The following is a 21,093-nucleotide window of genomic DNA, read 5'->3' on the forward strand; positions in this document are numbered from 1 at the left end:
ACACCTGGGCCACACTGACCTGCCCTCACCACCCCGAGCTGGGCACCAGACAATTCAGAACAGCCCCTGCTTCGTGGGGCCTGCAGGAGTGATTCAAACTGGCCGGGCCGGAACCTGCTTGCAGCTCCTTCTCCCAGGAGGGCAGGAAGTCTCTGCCCCATGTTCCCCCACTCCCAACCAACCCTGGCGCCTCCCCGTGTCTCCCTGTGTCACATGCCTGCCCCTCCTCTTGGTAACTGAGTGACAAACTAACCCTAACCCTAACCCTAACCCTCACCCAATAACTTTTTTTTTCACTGCTTTTTTGAAAGAGGGGGAGGAGGGAGAGAGAGAGAGAGAGAGAAACATCAACATGAGAAACATTCGTCAGTTGCTTCCCACATGCACCCCAGCCAGAGATCACCGGGAAGCTACATATATGTTCTGATGGGGATTCGAACCCCCAACCTTTTGATGTAGCAGACAATGAGCCACCCAGCCAGGGCACAAGCTATCTTTTCAATAGCAATTGTCTCCTGACCTGTGGGCCTCAGCATACCTGGACAGTAAACCCTGCACTTGTTAAATGTTCTCCCTGTGCAGCTCTGTGGTAGACAGGATAGAGGCTTCTCACACATACCTGTGTCCCAGTCTCCAGGACCTGCAAATACAGCAAAAGGGACTTCGCAGATCTTATTAAATGAAGGGCCTTGAGATGGGGAGATGATACTGGATTAGGATCACTGAGACTGACCCAGTGGAATCTCAAGGACATGCATACAGGGGAGGCAAGGGGGAAACAGAGAAGGGCGTGTGACCACAGAAGGTCAAAGTGATTCAAGGCCATGGGAGAAGATGTGGGTGCCGTCTAGAAGCTGCAAAAGGCAAGGAAGACAAATCCTTCCCTCAGAGCTTCCAGAAGGAATGCAGCCCTGACGACCCTGGGGTTTCTGCCCAGTGAGACCCATTTTGAACTTCTGATGTCCAGACGTGTAAAAGGGTAGGTTTGTGTTGTTTTAAGCCATGGAACATGTAGTGATTTGTTACAGCAGCTGCAGGAAACTAATGCACTCTTTCTCCTTGTCTCTTCTGGACTCTGTCTCCCCCACCTCCCTTCTTTGAGTCTGCAACCATTCCATTCGCTAAAACATCCTAAACTCTCTCCCGTGTGTGTCCTCTCCGTTTTCATGGTCAGAGCTCTGGGCAGTGAGTATGAATACTACTAACTCTCCTAGTATTAACACTACTGCTACTGACAGTGGTAATTCCTTACAGCAGCAACGGGAAACTAATACATACCAATACATAGTAGCTAACAGTTGTAGAGCACATAGAAAGTGGCAGGTACCATCCTGAGCACTTTATGGATTATAAATAACAATTAGTTTCATCCTCACAAAACCCCTATGTGGTCATTACCATCACTGTCCCCACTTTACAGATGAGGCAAATAAGAAAAATTGAGTGACTTGCCTGAAGTCTCCTGGCCAAGAAGAGGCAGAGCCGGGATTTGAACCCTGGCACAGTGGACTCACAATCCGCACTCTGCAGCTCATTCCATGCTACTTTTTGGCAGTGAAACTATGCCCCAAAATCCTGGAGAACAAACGAGTTAATGGATAACCGCTGTGTTCCCCTCCTGGCGCTCTCTCCAGCCTCCCCTTGCACGGTCGACAGTTTCTGTGTGACCTTTAATTCCGCAGGTGTTTTTCTGACACTTGAACACGACCCTGCTCCTTCACCGCCTTCCCCCTCCTTCACGCCCCACCGCCTGTAGGGTCGGCTCCTTGACCCTTCACAAATGGCCCAGTCGTCTCCTCTAGGTTCTTCTCCCATGAACTCCCCTCCCTCTCTGGGTCCCCGGTTCTCATTCCGTATAGACCTTGCTTTCTCTTGTGTGGGCTGTTTCCTCTGTCTGAAAGGCCACCACTCCTTCAAGGCCTGGAAAACCTCCACCGAAATCTTTCAGGCCCTGGCTGGTGTGGCTCAGTGGATGGAGCGCTGGCTTACAAATGGTTCGATTCCCAGCAGGGCACATGCCTGGGTTGCAGGCCAGGTCCCCATTGATGGGCAAGTGAGAGGCAACTGATCACTGTATCTCTTGCACATCAATGTTTCTCCCCCTCTCTCTCTCCCTCCCTTCCCATCTCTCTAAAAATAAATAAATAAAATCTTCTTAAAAAGTCTTTCTAGATGCAGTTTGATAGTCTGCTAATGTGCCCAGTCCTCCCCGGTCCTCAGGCTGGGCTAGAGGTGCCCCCTCCATGGCCCCGGCACGCCGGAGGGTCCCCACCATCTGGCACAGCTCACCCAGGGCTGCAACATTCGACTGGAATGCTCAACTTCTATTGCGGCTACAACAAAGTATCAAACACTTAACAGGGGTCAGAAGTACAAAACGGATCTTGTTTGTTTAAATCCAAGGTGTGGGAGGCGGGCTGTATTGCCTCTGAAGGTTCTAGGGGGCCATCTGTCTCCTTGCTTTCCAGGTTCCACAGGCTGCCTGCGTCCTTAGGCTCAAGGCCCCTTCCCCCGGCTGCAAAGTCATGGTGCAGCGCCTTCCAGTCCCTCTGACTCCCCTCTGTGGTCCCCTCTCGTTCTCTGACTCTGATCCTCCTGCCTCCTTCTCCTAAGGGCTTTTGCAATCACACCAAGCCCACCAGATAGTCGAGGGTCATCTCCCCTCCTCAAGGTCCTTCCCTTCATCACACCCGGGAAGTCCCTTTTACCGAGTAAGGTCCCATCTCCACACGGTCTGGTGACTTGGACATGGGTGCCTTTGGGAGGGGGAACTAACATGCCTACCCCGTGTGGTGTCTGTCCCCCCACCAGCGGGGGGCGGGGGTAGGGTGAGGTTCATCTGTGGGTGCCCAGCAGAGCCAAATCAAGAGTCAAATCATGTCCTGGCTGGTGTAGCTCAGTGGATTGACCACTGGTCTGCGAACCAAAGGGTTGCTGGTTCGATCCCCAGTCAGGGCACATACCTGGTTGCAGGCCAGGTCCTCAGAAGGGGGCGTGTGAGAGTCAACCACACACTGTTTCTCTCCCTCTCTTTCTCTCTCCCTTCCCCTCTGTCTAAAAATAAATAAATATATCTTTTAAAAAAGAGTCAAATTCTTTGCTGAATGAGTATTCATGTGTTCCCATGAATAATGCACACCATGACAAGAAACTGCACAAATTAGGTCTTTGTCCCTGCTGCTGTGCTAAAAACCCTTCAGTGTCCCCTTGAAGCCCTTCAGGACTTCTCCTCTGCCGGCCTCCCCAGCCGTGGCTCCCACCGCCCTTACTCACTGTCTCTTTTCTCAGGCCACGCTGGCCTTCATTTCAGCCCTTAGAACACACCCAGGTCTCTCCCCGCTCCGAGCCCTTGCTGCCCCTCCGTCGCTGCTCCCCACGCCTGCTGCCCCACCGGCCTGAGACCTGCACGAAGACACAGAAAACGTCTGTCTCCATCCTGTTGTGTCCCCAGGACCTGGCACCGGTTAGATGCTCAATAAATATTTGTGTTCCATCGGGCAGCCTGTCTGCTGAGTGACCCTGGAGGCTCTGTCTGGAATTCCTGGCTGTGAGCGGGCTGGCACGGAGCCTTCGGCTCTCGCCGTGACTCCTGCTGCCTCCGAGGTCTGCCGATGGCATTGCCAGCAGCGCCTGGAACGGGCTGCCACCCAAACTCACGCAAGTTAGTACCTGAGCTCAGGCTGCTTGTTTGTTTACTAAATGTTTCCTGCATGGTTTGTCTCCTGAGCTCAGGCTGGTTTTGCCCCACTTCCAACATCACTGTTCTGCTTGTCTCAGAAAGAGAGCAGGGGAGTTAGAAAGCGGCCCTGGCTGGTGTCACTCAGTGGATTCAATGCCAGCCTGCAAACCAAAAGGTCACCGGTTCAATCCCCAGTCAGGGCACATGCCTGGGTTGCAGGCCAGGTCCCCATTTAGAGGGTGTGTGAGAGGCAACTGATCAATGTTTCTCTCCATCTCTTTCTCCCTCCCTTCCCCTTTCTATAAATAAGTAAAATCTTTTTAAAAAGTGAGAGAGATTTAGAAAGCTGGCGTCTTTCCTGGAGTAAAGCCCCACAGCGCAGCAGGCTGAGCCCCGCCAGGCAGCCCATGCCAGAAGGCATCACAAAGGCACTGGCCTCTGAATCCACTTCACGGTCTGTGCCCACTGTGAACTCCCTGCCTCTCACCCTGGGTCCCAGAAACCCTGTCTTGTGTTTAATCCTGTGGTCAGCCTCCCGGGGACAGAAGGCGCCTCCTGACCTGCTGAGCAAAGGGTTCCCGTCACAGGCCAGTGATTTCCCCCACGTAATGGTGAATTAAATCGAACACAGCAGACACAGTTTAGTGCCTGGACCGTGGGGCAGGCTAGTTGGGTTTCGATCCCAGCCCACCTGCTTCCTGAATGTGTGACCCTGGGCAAGATCCTTGGAGCAGTCTGTGCCTCCGTTTCCTCCTCTGTGAGAGGAGGAAACACGAAAAGTAAGACTGAAAACACGACAGAGGGTGGCTGTGAGAGTCACGTGGGTTCGTACGCAGGAAGCCTTTGGAGGAGAGGCAGGCATAGATGGCTGGGTACAAGAGCTTTGTGGAATTGATTCACAGACATGAAGACACACAGCAAAGTACAGAGGAATGGCAAACACTCTTGGACACACACTGCCCGGATTCCCCAAGCCTTAACATAGTGCCATCACGGCTTCCAATTGCTTTTCTTAAGATATAAAATGTAACCCTGGCCGGTGTGGCTCAGTGGATTGAGTGCTGGCCTGCGAACTGAAAGGCCTTGGGTTCAATTCCCAGTCAGGGCGCAAGCCTGGGTTGCAGGCCAGGTTCCCCAGTAGGGGGTGTGTGAGAAGCAGCCAACTAATGTTTCTCTCCCTCTCTCCCTCCCTTCCCCTCTCTCTAAGAATAAATAAAAAATTTTTTAAAGATATAAAATGTTTCTATTCCCAGTCAGGGTACATGCCTGGGTTGCAGGCCATGACCCCCAGCAACCGCACATTGATGTTTCTCTCTCTCTCTTTCTCCCTCCCTTCCCTCTCTAAAAAATAAATAAATAAAATCTTTTTAAAAAAGATATTAAATGTTGCCTATAGAATGGAAGCCCCTATACCCTTCCCCCATTGACCCTCTTCCTGACCTCAGGGGAAACCACTGTGCTGAACTTGGAAGTTTTTCATTTTCATAAATGTCCCCAGTTCTTTATTAAACAGGAATGCACCCACAAACAGTACAGAATACGCATTTACGTGTGAAAGGGCAGAAACCCAGTGATGTCACGTGCTTTTCAACACCAAGACATGGAGTTCATGCACCCATTTTCCTTGCTACACTGTATCCCGTTGCCAGAATTTGCCACAGTTTATCTGCCACTGTTTTGTTACTGATCACTGTTCCCAGTTCTGAGCTAACACACACAACTGCTCTGGCACAGCTTTGGGGGATTCTCAAGAGCAGAGACCTCCTGCCCAGGCTAGAAACCACTGGACCATGCGATATTGCAAAATGATTTTCTCTGGGTACAGGAACTCACTGCCAACAATGTTAAATTATAAGTTCTTAGTTGAAATAATTTAAGAAGTTGCAAAAAAAATGGCACAGAGAATTCCTTTGTACCGGATACCCCTAGTGCTATCTTAGGTAACTATAGCATGTCCCCAAACCCAGGAATTAATATTGCTAAATTATTCAATCTCTTACAGATCAGATTCGGATTTCATCGTCACTTCTAAGTTCTGAGGGATGTTGTCAAATGTGGAGATTTGAGTACCCATCCTCACAGTCGGGATACAGAATGCTTCCATCCCGCTGAGACACTCCTTTGCGTTACCCCTAAATAACCTGCACCCTCCCCAGGCCTTGTCCAGCTGCAGCCGGTCTGTCCTCCATCACCGTAACTGTCACTTCGAGAACATTCTACAAATGGAATCATACATCAGGCAACCCTTTGAAATTGGTTTATTTTCACTCTCCACAATGCTCTTGAGATTCACCAATGTTGTTGCTTGTATTGATTGCCCACTCCTTATGGCTGAGTGTTGTTTCACTGTATCTATACACCAGTTTGTTTTTCCAATGACTGGTTAAGAGACATTTGGGTTGCTTTGGTTTTTAGTTATTATAGATAAAGTTGCTGTGAACATTTGTGTAAAGGATAAATGTCCAGAGCATCCATTTTTGGCTTTTTTTCTTTTTCTTTAAGAGAGGGAAACATCAATGTGTGGTTGCCTCTCATGGGACCCCCACTGGGCACCTGGCCCACAGCCCAGGCAGGTGCCCTGACTGCGAATTGAACTGGTAACCCTTTGGTTCACAGGCTGGTGTTCAATCCACTGAGTCACACCAGCCAGGGCTCTATTTATAAAAATTATTTTCTTTTTTTTTTCATAGCGGTGATATTGCATACTCCATGCAATCCATTAATTTTTTTTTTAAATTCTCACCCAAAGATGTTTTTATTGATTTTAGGGGGAGAGGAAGGGAGAGAGAGAAACAAAGAGAAACATCGATGTGAAAGAAAAACATGGAATGGTTGACCCCCCACCAACCCACACACACCGCAACAGGGGATGGAACCCACAACCTCGGTTATGTACCCTGACAGGGAATCGAACCCTCAACTCCTTGGTGAATGGGACAATGTTCCAATCAACCAAAACACCCGACCAGGGCTCCATTAATATGTTCAATCAGCAGTTCATGTGAACTTGGAACCTGTGAGTCCCTGTGGGAAACTTAGGTCTTAATCAAATGTGCACAAGGGAAGGGAGATGGATACATTCGCTGCGGGTGACGGTGTCCAGCTCTCTGCGGATGGACTAGAGAATAATCCACTTGTTATATTCCTTCTGCTAGACCCCGAAGTTCAGTTAATCCCCTTAGCTTTCTACAGGTAGATGCGATTGCGACCTCTGTTTTCCGAAATAGGAAAGTGAGGCTCAGAAAGAAAAACCCCTTGTGCAAAAGCAGTGGAGCCAGGAAGCAGCAAGGAGGGTTTTGGAATATGCCAGCCGGGCTCCAGGGTTCTTCAGAAGCACTACTGGTTTCTAAAACTATGGACTTTGGAGGCAGTGAGTTTGCAGGTCTTCCTATCTTAGCGGTGAGACCTCGAAAAATATGACCAAGACATTCTGGGTCTGTTTCTCTCTCTGTAAATGGTGGGGGAAGCTGGGGCCCGGGCCACAGCAGGCGTTCTGTACATATTAGTAATTATTATCTTTGCTATTACCATACTTTCTTGCTGGACACATTCCTAAGCGTATGCGACGTTCTCTGCAAAACAGTGTTGGGGAAGGAGGAAATGGAACAGAACCCCGAGAGTCCAAAAGGACAAAAAAGCCCTCTCCCCTTCTATCAAGTGGTTAGAAGTCCAGAGAGGGCGATAGGGTGTTTCTGGTCCCACTCATAAGGCGGAGCCAACGGTCTGTTCTTCCAATGGGAACGCTGGAATTAGAAGAAACTTCTTGGCGTTAGGAAGCGCGCGCGGGCCCAGTGGCCAATGAGAAGCGGTGTAGGGGCAATGGGGGCGGAGAAAGGGCCCCGACCCCCTGTGGGCGAGGCCTCCGGGTTTTAATTAACTCCCGCTGAGAGACAGGTGCAGGGTGTTGGGACTCAGGGTTTCTGCGATGGCGGTGCGCTGGGGTATTGTGTCCGCCGGCCTTATCTCCGGCGACTTCACGACCGTGCTGCGGACGCTGCCTCGCTCCGAGCACCAGGTCCGCGCTCCCTCCCGAGTGCTGGCGGGAAGAGCTGGCTCCCCACACTCCTGGGTCTGAGGGTGGAGGGAGTTAGGGCTCCGGACTTCCGAGTCCCCAAGGCAGTGAAAGAAGGTCTAATTCCCTCCGCACTCCTTTTTCCGCTTCTGTCTTGTGAGCGCGAGTTCCGTGACACTTGAGACTGTGAAGAGAAGAAATTTAGCTAGCAGGGGATTTAATAATCGCTTGCCCAGATCTCTCTTTCCCAGGACCCAAGTGTCGATCCTCCGGTCACCTCCTCTCCTAGGACCAAATCCCTCCTCCCCTCCCTTGGGGTATGTAATTTCTGCTTACACCGGGGCCTTCTCCATCTCCTCCCATCCACAAGTCTTTCACTCTTGCCTCAGGTGGTGGCAGTAGCGGCCCGCGACCTGAGCCGGGCAAAGGAGTTTGCACGGAAACACGACATCCCCAAGGCCTATGGGTCCTATGAGGAGCTGGCCAAGGACCCGAACGTGGGTGAGCGACAAGGGCCAGAGAGGCCACGGAGATGCTGCCTCCAGGCGTTTCTTAGGAGATGCAAGGCTCCACAGGATGGGCCAGTGCATTTGGTCTTCTAACTTCGGCTGGGAGGCAGAGCTAAAGGCAGAGAGGGGCCCTGCTGGTGTGGCTCAGTGGATTGCGCAACGGACTGTGAAGTAAAGTATTGCGGGTTCAATTCCCATTCAGGACACATGTCTGGATTGTGGGCTTGGGGAGTGCGAGAAGCAACCGATGGATGTGTCTCTCGAATGTCAGTGTTTCTCTTCCCTTCTTTCCCCTCTCTAAAAATAAGTTGAAAAAAGAGAGAGAGGGAGAGAAACATCAGTTGGCTGTGAATCAAACTGGGGACGTTGTGGTTCGCAGGCCAGGGCGGGTCTTCCCTTTCTTAAGAGACTTGATTCAGACTTAACTCTGTCCTGTGTCCATGGCTTTGTGTTCCGGAGTGGCCTGGTGGGCAAGCCAGGACAGCGAGGACAGTGTAGCTGCACCTTGAACCCTGGATCCGGAATTGGGCTGCCTGATGTTTTTCCTGTCTGTTTGCCCTTCTCAATTTTCCTGTGGGATGACGCTCTATCCAACTGAGCCAGACTGGCCAGGGATCCTTTATTATTATTATTATTATTATTATTATTATTATTATTATTATTATTTTATTCATTTATTTGTAGAGGGAGGGGAAAGGAGGGGGAAAGAGAGGGAAAGAAACATCGACATGGGAGTTAAACATTGATTGGCTGCCTCTTGCACAATCCCCCAAAAGGGGACCTGGCCCACCACCCAGGCATGTGCCCTGACTGGGCTTTAAACCAATGACCTTTTGGTTTGTGGGATGACACCCAACCCCTAAGCCACACCAGCCAGGGCCAGGGCTCCTTATTTTTAAAATGGGCAAAATAATAGTATCTCCCTCTTGATGTTGTGAGGATTAAATTGTTTGATGTGATTTCAGAGGGCTAGAAATGATCTGAGAAGAGAGTGATGGTAGTGAGTGGTTAGCTCCTTCCCCATGGGGGATAGGGTCTGACCGGTGCCTGAGGATTTGGCCCCAGGTTGGGGAGCCCCCGGGATTCTCAGATGCTGGACATGAGGCCTGGAGGTCTGGTGGGAGCGTGGCTTCTGATCTCTTGACTTCCTTCCGCCCACCCTAGAGGTGGCCTACATTGGCACGCAGCACCCCCAGCACAAGGCCGCGGTGTTGTTATGCCTGGCAGCGGGCAAGGCCGTCCTGTGCGAGAAGCCCATGGGCGTGAACGCCGCAGAAGTGCGGGAAATGGTTGCCGAGGCCCGATCCCGAGGCCTCTTCCTTATGGAGGTAAGGGTGGAGGGGCCCTTTGAACACCCAGCACAGCACTTCTTGCCATTACGGGCCATGCTTGCTGGTGGGTGTTTTTGGAGGGACCCAAGGGGCGGATTTGCCAAGAGTGAAGATGACTGCAAAATGAGCCGGGGGTAGGGCTGTGTGCCACAAGGTAGTTGAGCTGTGCCAAGCCATCTCCCTGTGACATCATTCCTGGGTGGGAGACACTAGGGGCCCTCTGCAAACACGGCCACCAGAAGGGTCATTTGTCAGAGTCTCAGGATAAGATATCAGCAGGGAAAGTGGCAATGGGCTCAGTCTGCATGAATTTCCAGGAATACAGGTCAGCTCAGAAGGACCAAGGAACATCCTACCGGTCCTCAAAGTCAAGCAGCCTTTGTTTTTGCTCTCGTCAGGGGTGGATATCTGTAGGGGCCTTGCAGACTGCCGGTAGTTAAATAAATAAACATCTTTTTAAAAAATAGTGATTTAATAGTGATAGGTTGTCTTTTTTTAAAAAATAGTGATTTTTAAAACATTTTATTCATTTATTGAATTTATTTTTTTAAGAAACTATTTATTTAATTATTTATTTTTAGAGAGGGAAGGGGGGAGAGAGAGAGAGAGAAAGAGAGAAAGGGTACATGCCTGGGTTGCAGGCTATGACCCCCAGCACTGGGAATCGAACCTGCGACACTTTGGTTTGCAGCCCATGCTCAGTCCACTGAGCTGTGCCAGCCAGGGCTTGAATTTATTTTTAGAGAGAGGGGAAGGGAGGGAGAAAGAGAGGGAAACATCAATATGTGGTTGCCTCTCGATCGCCCCCTACTGGAGACCTGGCCCAAAATCCAGGCATGTGCCCTGATTGGGAATCAAACCGGCCACCCTTTGCTTTGCAGTCCAGCACTCAGTCCACTGAGCCACACCAGCCAGTGCAGGGCATGTAGGTTCTGACAGTAACACTAACTGTCTCTTACTTGCCCATTTCCTATTTAACTATCATATGCATAATATTGCTGAGCCTCCCAGACTGTAAAGTTTAGTAAGCCATGAAGTAGGTCGTCAAGATTTATTATGCTTACTCAGTGCCTTCTGGTTCTCACTGCACCCATCAGTGCCAACGTTCCATGAGTTTATTGCTTCCTCATTTTTTATTGGCACTTAATGTGTACCACATCCATTCCTAGGAACTGAGGACTCATAATGCAGAAGACACGAGCTCAGTTTTCAAGGAGTTCACGGAAACGGGCAATCCCAAGGCTCAAGTGTGGGAACATTTGCGGATGTAGTGCTGGGCAGGTGACAGAGCACGGAGGCCCCAGCCCAGTCTGCGGGTCTGCAGGACGGGCAAGCAGGTTTCCTGCTGGCAGGGACTGACCTGAGCCTTAGAGGAAAACTAAGTTGCACGGTTAAATAGGCCAGAGCAGAGAAGCAGAATTAAGACTTAAAATAAGAATGGGCAGCCCTGGCTGCTGTGGCTCAGTGGATTGAGTGCTAGCCTATGACCCAAAGGGTCGCTGGTTCAATTCCCAGTCAGGGCACATGACTGGGTTACAGGCTGGATGCCCAGTAGGGGGTGTGTGAGAGGCAACCACACATCATAACACATGATATTAGGCCGTGGGGAGCCATGTTCCTCTCCTTCTCTTTCTCCCTCCCTTCCCCCTCTTTAAAAATAAATATATATTTTTAAAAATGTCAGATTTCATGTATTTACTGAAATACATGATCTTGGATAGGTCAAGGCTTTAGAGTCAGAGGATACTAGGCTACAGTTCCTAGCTCTGTGACCTTGGGCAACTAATTGGACTCAGCTGAACTTCACTTTCCCTGTGAAGTGAAATGGACTAATTATGAAATGGACTAATGGCAGCTACCTGGGAGGATTCATTATGCAAAAGCTCTACAGTGTCTTGTGCATAATACATAACCCAACAAGTGGGAGCTGATATTAGGCTGTGGGGAGCCATAGCAGGAGATCATCCCTGGCTGGTGTGGCTCAGTGGATTGAGCCCCAGCCTGCAAACCAAGGGGTTGCCGGTTCGATTCCCAGTCAGGGTACATGCCTGGGCTGTGAGTCAGGTCGCTGGTAGGGGGTGTGCCAGAGGCAACTGCACATTGATGTTTCTGTCCCTGTCTTTCTACTTCCTTTTCCCCCCTCTCTAAAAATAAATAAATAAAATCTTTTCAGAAGAAGAAGGGGATCAGCTCTGGGAAAAGCAAAGATCTGTCTGGGCTCATGTAGGGCTGGGCTGGAGAAGAGAGGCTGAGAGTAAGAGTTTGCTGGGCCATAACAAATACCACCACAGACTGGGGCCTTAAACAGCAGAGATTTTCCCCTCGCACTTCTAGAAGCTAGAAGTTTGACATCAAGGTGTCAGCAGGGTTGCTTTGTCCTGAGGCCTCTCTCCTTGGCTTGTAGGCTGCCATCCGCTTCCTCTGCCTTCACATAGTCTTGCCTCTGCATGTGTGTGTCCTCATCACTCTCCCCCACACGCCCCCTACTGGGGACCTGGCCTGCAACCCAGACTTGTGCCCTGTCTCGAACCAGCAACCTCATGGTTCACAATCTGGCACTCAGTCCACCAAGCCACATCAGCCAGGGCTCCTCATCTCTTCATATAAGGACGCTAGTCCTACTGGGTCAGGGCCTGCCCTAATGACCTCATTTTAACCTAATTAACTCTGTATACTTACCTCTATTAAACCCCATCACCAGATACACTCATACTGGGCCATACTGGGGGTTAGGACTTCAACATGAATTTGGTAGGGACCGAATTCAACTCCTAACATTGGGAGGCTGGGGTAATGATGCAGATGAGAGAAGACAAGGCTGGAGCTGGGGACATGGATGTGGATGGGAAGGGGGAGGGCCTTGTTTGGAGCCTGGGGAACAGTGAGTACCCCTCAAGACTGAGCCCTGGAAGGGAGAACTGGTTGGTTAACTCCAGACCCCTTTCCTTACCTTTCCCATCCTGCTTCCTTCCCTCCGGTCTGCAGGCCATCTGGACCCGCTTCTTTCCCGCCGTAGAGGCTCTGAGGGCTGCTGTGGCCCAGGGAGCTCTGGGGGACCTTCGAGTGGCTCGGGCAGAGTTTGGGAAGGACCTCACCCACGTACCACGGGCTGTAGACTGGGCCCAGGCTGGTGGTGGCCTACTGGACATTGGTATCTACTGCATCCAGTTCATCTCCATGGTCTTTGGGGGACAGAAGCCAGAGAAGATTTCAGCCGTGGGAAGGCGCCACGAAACAGGTATGTTCTACTGAGGACTACGTGATGGCGATGAGAGTGATCCTCTCTTGCTGGGTGCACTGACCTGGGAACAAGTCTCCTAGCCCATGAAAATCCGGCTACACAGCTGCAGAAAATTCTCTCGGGAAGTAAGGATACAAGTGTGGGCCTCTCTGTGTGATCTTAGCCAAGGAACTTAACTTCTCTGGATCTTAATTAGTTACTTACAGGTATAATGTCAATAGTAGGGTTGTCATAAGAAATTAATGAGCCCTGCCCTGGCTTGTGTGGCTCAGTGGATTGAGTGCCGGCCTGAGAACCAAAGGGTCACTGGTTCGATTCCCAGTCAGGGCACATGCCTGGGTTGTGGGCCAGGTCCCCAGTAGGGGGCATGTGAGAGACAACCACACACTGATGTTTCTTTCTCTTTCTCCCTCCCTTCCCTTCTCTCTAAAAATAAATAAAGAAAATCTTTAAAAAACAGAAGAAAGAAAGAAATTAATGAGCCCTGACTAATGTGGTTCAGTGGGTTGGGCGTCGTCCTGCAAACCAAAAAGTTATCGGTTTAATTCCTGGTCAGGGCGCATGCCTGGGTTGTGGGCCAGGCCCCTAGTTGGGGATGTGTGGGAGATCAATGTCTCTCTCCCTCCTTTTGTCACCCGTCCCCTCTCTCTAAAAATAAATAAATAAAATTTTAAAAAGAAAGAAGCAAGGGAAGAAAGAGAGAAAGAAAGGAGCCCTGGCCAGGAAGCTCAGCTGGTTAAAGTGTTGTTCCAATACACCAAGGTTGCGGGTTCCATCCTCAGTCAGGGCACATAAAGAATCAACCAGTGAATGCACCAATAAGTGGAACAACAAATCAGTGTTTCCCTCTCTTTCTCCATTCCTCTTTTAAATAGGTCAATAAATAAATAAGTTTTAAAAAAGAAACGAATGAAGTAATTGTTGAGGCAAATTAAGTGGTTAATAGATATAAAGGATTATTATTTTGTGAAGTCTGTTACCTTTGCCACACAGCAGGCTACCCCAGAACTCAGTGACCTCAGGGAACCATCATTTCTTCACTTGTGGTTCTGTGGGCTGGCGGTTCGGGCTGGGCTCAGTTGGCTGGTTTGTCTGCTGGTCTCACTTGGGCTGCAGCCACCAGCCACCTGTGCCACCGGAGCTGGGTGGTCTAGAATGGCCTCCCTTGTGTCTTACGGGTGTTGGCTATTGTCTGGGGAGCCTGGTCCTCCTCTGCAGGGTGTCTCCAGCTGGCTAGCTCGGGCTCATTCGCATCTTGCGCTCAGTGTCCTGGGTGCAGCAGAAAGCAGGCAGGCCCCAAAGTGTTTGCTAACTGCCCCATGGCCCAAAGCCAGCTCAGATTTGGGAGGTGGCCGAATAGACTCTTCCTCTGGATGGAAGGAGCTACAGAGGCATATTGCGAAGGGATGCTCATTGGGAAGGAAGATCTGCCGTGGCCGTCTTTGAGAATAGAACCACAGAAGGCAACGAATAACCAGGAAAAGAATGCTCAGGGTGAAGGTCATCATTTAGAAAGCTGTTTCAGTCTACTGTCTGGCCAAGTTCTAGGCAAAATAGTAGCTCTAACCACAGATCCCATTTATTGAGGGCCTTCTCTGCAATACGGTCACTACAGGAATATGGTCACTACAGGAATGCGCTCCCTGAGGCTAACATATTACCGTTGTCCCCGTTTTACAGATGAGCGCACTGAGCTGCATAGAGGGGACGTCCCTTGTCTGGGCTCCCATAGCAAATCCAGAAGGAGATCTTGGCCTTACCTGAAACCAGAGAGAGCTGGGCCAGTAGGTTCTTCCAGCCACTGCCTGCCCAGTGTGTCCCAGAACGAGGCTAGGAGTTTACTGTATCTCATTTTTAAAAATATTTTATTTATTAATTTTTAGAGACAGGGGAAGTCAGGGAGAAGGAGAGGGAAAGAAACATCAGTGTGTGGTTGCCTCTCATGCGCCTCCCACCGGGGACTCGGCTCGCAACACAGGCATGTGCCCTGACTGGTAATTGAACCGGTGACCCTTTGGTTCACAGGCTGGCAGTCAATCCACTGAGCCACACCAGCTGGGGCTGTATTTCATTTTTAATTAATGCTCACCTCTCTCTTATTGTGATCTAAACAGACTCTTTAGTGCTTTATGCATTCCACATCATTTAATGTAACACAGCAACCCTCTGAAGCAAGTTCTATTATTAGCCTCATTTTACAGAGGAGGAAGTGGATTCTCACACACCTATACAACAACTATTTATAGAGGAAGAAACGAAAGCTCAGAGAGACAAAGTCTCTTTAATTTTTTTTATAATTTATTTGTTTGTGTATTTCAGTAACAGCTTATTGAAATAATTCACATGTCATAAAATTAGTTCATTTAAAATGTATAAATCCATGGATTTAGTGTATGCACCAAGTTATGCATTTATTGCCATAATCGATTTTGGAATATTTTCATTACTAAAAAACAAAACAAGTTATATGTACAGCCAATGGAAATGAATCAAGCAGGGAAGGAATGCTGGAGGGAATGGGGGCACTGGGTGGAAAGGGAAAAAGGGGAGAAAAAATGGGACAGCTATACTAACACAATCAATAAAATATATTTAGCCCTGGCTGGGGTGACGCAATGGATTGAGTTCAGTGGATTGAGTGTTCCATTGAGGCAGAATTTGTGACCAGGCCTGCCCTTGTCCGGCCTCTCCCCAGGTGTGGACGACACGGTCACCGTGCTACTCCAGTACCCAGGAGGCGTCCACGGCAGCTTCACCTGCAGCATCACTGCCCAGCTCTGCAACATGGCCTATGTTAGCGGCACCAAGGGCATGGCTCAGGTGAGGCACCCCCAGCCGAGCTGGGATGGGCCCAAATGTGGGGAACCATCGCCCTCAGCAATGGGCGTGGGCCAGATGTGGCTGCTGGACCTGCACGTGGGCTGGACCGGGCTGAACTGGTCTTTTCCCACACCATTATTAAGGAATCCATCCTCACCCACCAGGCTGTGGAGTGGGGTTTGGACCTCCAGGCTCCTTCCTGAGGGTGACCCTATGGGTCTTTCCAAAAGCCTTCGGTCTGCCCTGGCTGGTGTGGCTCAGTGGATTGAGCACCAGCTTGCAAACCAAAGCGTTACCAGTTCGATTCCCAGTTGGGGGCACATGAAAAGCAACCACGCAATGATATTTCTCTACCCCTCTTTCTCCCTCTTTCCTTCTGTCTAAAAAATAAGTATTTTTTTAAAATCCTTAAGCCTGAGGAGACACCAGTTCAGTGGGTACTGGCAACCTTTGGAATTGCTTCCAGGACAGGCGCTAGACGTTACCACAGAGCAGCTCCAGGGAGCTTCCTTGGGCCAGGAGATTGGAAAGAAATACTATTCTTAGCAGAAGAATTTGGACCTTGCCCAGGCTGCATCTCTGGATGCAGAGAATAGTCTAGGCTTTCCTGGGCTCTGGAGCTAAAAAAAGAAAAGAAAAGAAAGAAAAAAGAAAAAGAAAAGGGAAGGAAAAGGCCTCCTAGTGGATAAGAAGATGTGGATGCTGGATTGTCTCCAAGGGGAGATGGGAAGATAAGCAAGCCACCTGCATTAGGCCTACGGATCTGCATCCAGTCAGAGAGGGACTTGCCCCTGGGGACACAAACAGACAGACTTCTAACGTGGTACTGTGCTGTCAGCGAAGGAACCCACAGCAGCAAAGGAACACCTTTAAGGATGGGGGCAGACAGCCCTTAACCACTGGGTGAGAGCGGGAGGCTCCTGAGCATCATCAGGCAGGGGCCCCCAGAGCCCTGGTGGTGACTGGTGACCACCTCGTCTCTCCCTCCAGATCCTTGATCCCTGCTGGTGTCCAACAGAACTGGTGGTGAAGGGGGAGCACAAGCAGTTCCCGCTGCCCTCAACCCCAAACAAGGAGTTCCACTTCACAAACGGAGCGGGCATGACTTATGAGGCCAGGCATGTCCGGGAATGCTTGCGAAAGGGTAAGGAGGACAGCGGGGTGCAGAAGGTGGGGGGTGGCAGGGCAAGCCTGGTAAGGGAGGTGGGACCCTCCTCACTCCTCAGCACTCAAGCAGCTGTTTAGAACTACATCTCCCAGGACCCCATGGGATACCCTGTGCCTGATCTATATGTTACTGTGCCTCATGGGATTCTGGGAATTGTAGTTCTTTTGGTCTTCAGGAGTATGACAAGAAAGGGTTCCCTCACTGTCCTCTTCCCCTAGGCCTGAAAGAAAGTCCGGTGATTCCCCTGGCAGAGAGTGAGCTCCTGGCTGACATCCTTGAGGAGGTGAGGAAGGCCATTGGAGTCACCTTCCCCCAAGACAAACACTGATGTAAGCCCTAAATAAATAAAGACGTGGCTTCCACAGAGATATTGGCAGTGATGGTTTGGCAGGAGCTGGAGAAAGCCCACCATCTCACGGGTCACTAGAGAATAAATTTCCTGGATGGAAGTGGGGAGGGGGAGGAAGGCAGGGTCAGGACCACGTTTCCCGCAAGCTCCTGGAGCAAACACCTGTCGGCAGGTCCCCGGTTGGCCCGTGTGGCCTAGGGCAGGAAGTAGTGGGTGGGTAGAAGGTATCGCTAACTGCATTCACCCCTGCCTCTCTGTCATTGTCTCCTCATCAGTAAAGGGGAGAGACAGTACTAACCACCTTCTGGTGAGGATTAAGTGGGATGGTACGTGAACAGCCCGTACCACACAGCAGATTCTCAACACAGGTTAGCTGTTGGGCCTTTGCCCGAAGGTTAGGCCTCTCCCATATCGGCCTCCAGAAGCTCCAGGCCTCCGTTAAGACACAGAGAGTTATTTCAACAGGAAAGAAGGGATTTGCCCTCACAAGTATTTCAATAGCCTTGTTAGCAAAGCCTGGGTCGCATATCCCTCTGCATAGCAGGGGTGAGGGCGTTCCCACCCAAATTACCAGCAGTGTAGGGGCTATAAGTAGGTGCTTAGCCAGCCAGTGAGGGTGAACTCTGTGCTCCAGGCAAGATCTAACTTTTCCTGTTTTCAATAGGAGTATAGGTTAGGTTAGCTGCAGTAAGAAACAGCCCCCAAATCTCAGCATAACAAGGGTTGTTGTTGTTGTTGTTGTTGTTGTTGTTGTTGTTTTTTCTCATTCATGTTGTGTATTGGCTGAGGATTCTGAGTGGTATATGTCTGGTACCCAGGCTGACAGAACCATTATAATCTGGAATCTTGCTTGTCACTGTGGCCAAGGAAAGAGTGCCCTGAAAGTTCTTATATCAACACTTAAATGATCTGACACAGAAATGACATACATAGCCTCTTACAATTTCTTGGCCAAAACTAGGCATATGACCTCAACGAACCAGAGAGAGTCCAATAAGTGTAATTCTACCAGGTTCCAGAAAGGAAGATGAATATATTGGGTTTATGACACTAATAACACACTTTGAGCCCATAAGCAATTTGATAGAAATTACAGAACATTGAGAGACTAGACATCATCAAAAGAATTTCCTATTTGCTTGCTATTCTTTTTTTTTTTAAGATTTTATTTATTTATTTTTAGAGAGGGGAAGAGAGGTAGAAAGATATGGAGAGAAACATCAGTGTGTGGTTGCTTCTCATGCACCCCCTAGTGGGGACCTGGCCTGAAACCCAGGCATGTGCCCTGACTGGGAATTGAACCAGCAATTGGACACTCAGTCCAGTGAGCCACACCAGTCAGGACTATTGCTTGCTATTTTTCTGTCCCCTAACACATCATTTACCTACCACCACATTGGTTTCAGCTCTCTGCTTGCTTGGCTTCAATCTTTAATGGAGTGGCAGGGATGGCTAGATGTCCCCTTAAAAATCATTCACCAATGAGAAGGAAGCTACACTGGACACATGGCTGCACAGCTGAAAACTACATCTCCCTAGCTCCCTTGCAGCTAGTTTCTTGCCATGTGACTAGCTTCTGGCCAATAAGGTATGTGCAGCATCTGAGTTATGGCCATAAAAGGCAAGAAGGGTGGATTCCCTTCCAACCTCTCACTTCCTGCCCCTGGAGTGGGGTGTGATGTTGGGCACTGGCGTGACATCTCACACTGTGAGAAGGGAGACATGTGTTGTGGATGGTGGAGCCAAAGGCCAGAAGGATAGAAGAAAGACATCACTGTGGAGGTAGGCATGCCCCGAGGTCTGCAGGCTGAATTAGCAAACTGGAGACCCAGAAGAGCTGATGTTTAGTTCCAGTCTGAGCCCGAAGGCCTGAGGGCCAGGAAAGCCGTTGGTGTACTTCTCATCTGAAGGCCAGCAACTCAAGACCCAGAAAGAGCCGATGTTTCAGATTGAGTCCAAAGGAAGGAAGCTGATGTCCTAGTTCTAAAGCTGCCAGGCAGAAAGAATTCTTTCCTATTCAGAGGAGGGTCAGCTTTTCTGTTTTATTCAGGCCTTCAACTGATTGGACAAGGCCCACCCACATCAGAGTGTGCGATCTGCTTTATGCAGTCTACAGCTTTAAATGTTAATCTGACCCAGAAACACCCAGAATAAGGTTAGACCAAACATCTGGGCACCCTGTGGCCCAGTCAGGTTGACACATAAAATTAACCATTTCGGTTCCTGACACTGGAGCATTACAGTAAATATCAGTTGGTGTTGCATATTCTTGGACTAGTACATGAGAGGGAAATGAACTTCTGTGTTGTTTAAACCAGTTTTATTAGCTTTTGCTGAAGCAGCACAGCCACATTGCATTTTTCAGAGATGTCTCCTGTCTCCGCTCACTTCCCCTCCCCTTGAAATGGAGCGGGCCCACGACTCCCTCGTAGCCATCGGAACTCGGCAGAAGTGATGCTGATGCCGAGTGACTTCTGAGAGGTCAGGAGAAGCTGCAGTTCCCTGTGAACTGAAGTACTCTTGAAACCTTCAGCCACCAGGCAAGGGGTTTGGCTTCCCCGCAAGCACCAAACTGTGAGGAGACCCAGCCTAAGCTACACGGAGAAGTCACATGGAAAGCCATGAGGCTCCAGGAAAGTAGATGCTTAATCATGTTCTGATCGAACCCCCGTAGACCTTTTCCAAAGTCATAACCCACAGGCCTATGAAAGAGAAAGTGATGGTTGTTTTAAGCCACGAAAGTTTGCCAGGCCCGCTACTCAGTGGGTTGGAGCATTGTCACGATGTGCCAGGTTGCAGGTTTGATCCCTGGGCAGGACACATAGGAGAATCAGCCAATGAATGCATAAATAAGTGGAACAACTAATCGATGTTAGTCTCTCTCTCTTCCCCTTTCTCCTTCTCTCTAAAATTAGTAAATTTTAAAAATACCAAAAAATAAAAAATAAACCACTGACCTTTGGGCTGATTACATGGCAGCAGCTAACCGGGAAAACTGGTATCATAACTTTTACAATATGAGAGATCGATTCATATTTACGATGACTGAGGGTAACTGGAACCCCCAAATCCTACCCACTGTGCAGCTTGGCAAGTCTGTCTCCCTCACGGGGCTGTGACTTCCTCCCCTGTACCTAGGCCGTACTTACCCCAGGTGTATTCATTTTCTATTGCTGAGTAACAGACTCAGTAGCTTAAAGCAGCAATAAATGTTCATTATCTCACAATTTCTGAGAGTCAGAAATCCGTAAGTGGCTTAGCTGGGTGGTTTTGACTTAAGATCTCTCAGGAGTGCCCTGGTGGGTGTGGCTCAGTGGATCCAACGCTGGCCTGTGGATTGAAAGCTCCCTGGTTCGATTCCCAGTCAGGGCACACGCCTGGGTTGCCGGCCAGGTACCCAGGTGGGGGCTGTGCTACAGGCAACCCATCGGTGTATCTCTCCCACATCGATGTTTCTCTCCCTTTCTCCCTCCTTTCTCCTCTCTCTAAAAATAAATAAAATCTTTTTTAAAAAACTCTTGGTTGCCGTCAGGAGGTTGGTGGGCACAGCTGTCATCTGAAGGCTTGACTGGGGCTGGAGCATGTGCTTCCAAAGGGGGCCGCTCACAGGCTGGAGGACTTGGTTCTGTGACACATGTGTTTCTCCAGAGGACGATGGCGTTCAGTGTCTTCACGACATGGCAGCTGCGTCCTCTCATAGCAAGTGGTTCACTAGAGAGCAAGGAGGGGTTGCAGTGACTTTTTTTTTTTAAGATTTTGACAGGCAGAAGGTAGGGAGAAAGAGAGAGCAAAACAGTAATGTGTGAGGAGACATTGATCAGTTGCTTCTCATACGCCCCCTACTGGGGACCTGGCCCGCAACCCAGACACGGGCCCTGACCAGGAACTGAACCAGCCACCTTCTGGTTTGCAGGCCAGTGCTCAATCAGCCAGGGCCACAGTGACTTTTAGTGACCTAATCTTGGCATTACACTCTGTCATTTC

General features: G+C 49.8%; 1 protein-coding gene across 1 annotated transcript; it reads left to right on the plus strand.

The window, feature by feature from the left end:
* The first annotated feature begins 7,541 nt into the window (after positions 1–7,541).
* DHDH (dihydrodiol dehydrogenase) lies at positions 7,542–17,126 on the plus strand. The gene is made up of 7 exons (XM_045856346.1): positions 7,542–7,694; positions 8,081–8,192; positions 9,365–9,528; positions 12,517–12,769; positions 15,468–15,592; positions 16,583–16,736; positions 16,979–17,126. The coding sequence occupies exons 1-7, from the start codon at positions 7,605–7,607 to the stop codon at positions 17,086–17,088; spliced, it is 1,008 nt and encodes a 335-aa protein (XP_045712302.1). The 5' UTR covers positions 7,542–7,604; the 3' UTR covers positions 17,089–17,126.
* Positions 17,127–21,093: the final 3,967 nt, after the last annotated feature.

This window comes from Phyllostomus hastatus, unplaced genomic scaffold (assembly GCF_019186645.2).
Source record: "Phyllostomus hastatus isolate PE091 unplaced genomic scaffold, TTU_PhHast_1.1 phas_scaffold_1224, whole genome shotgun sequence".
Lineage (NCBI taxonomy): Eukaryota > Metazoa > Chordata > Mammalia > Chiroptera > Phyllostomidae > Phyllostomus > Phyllostomus hastatus.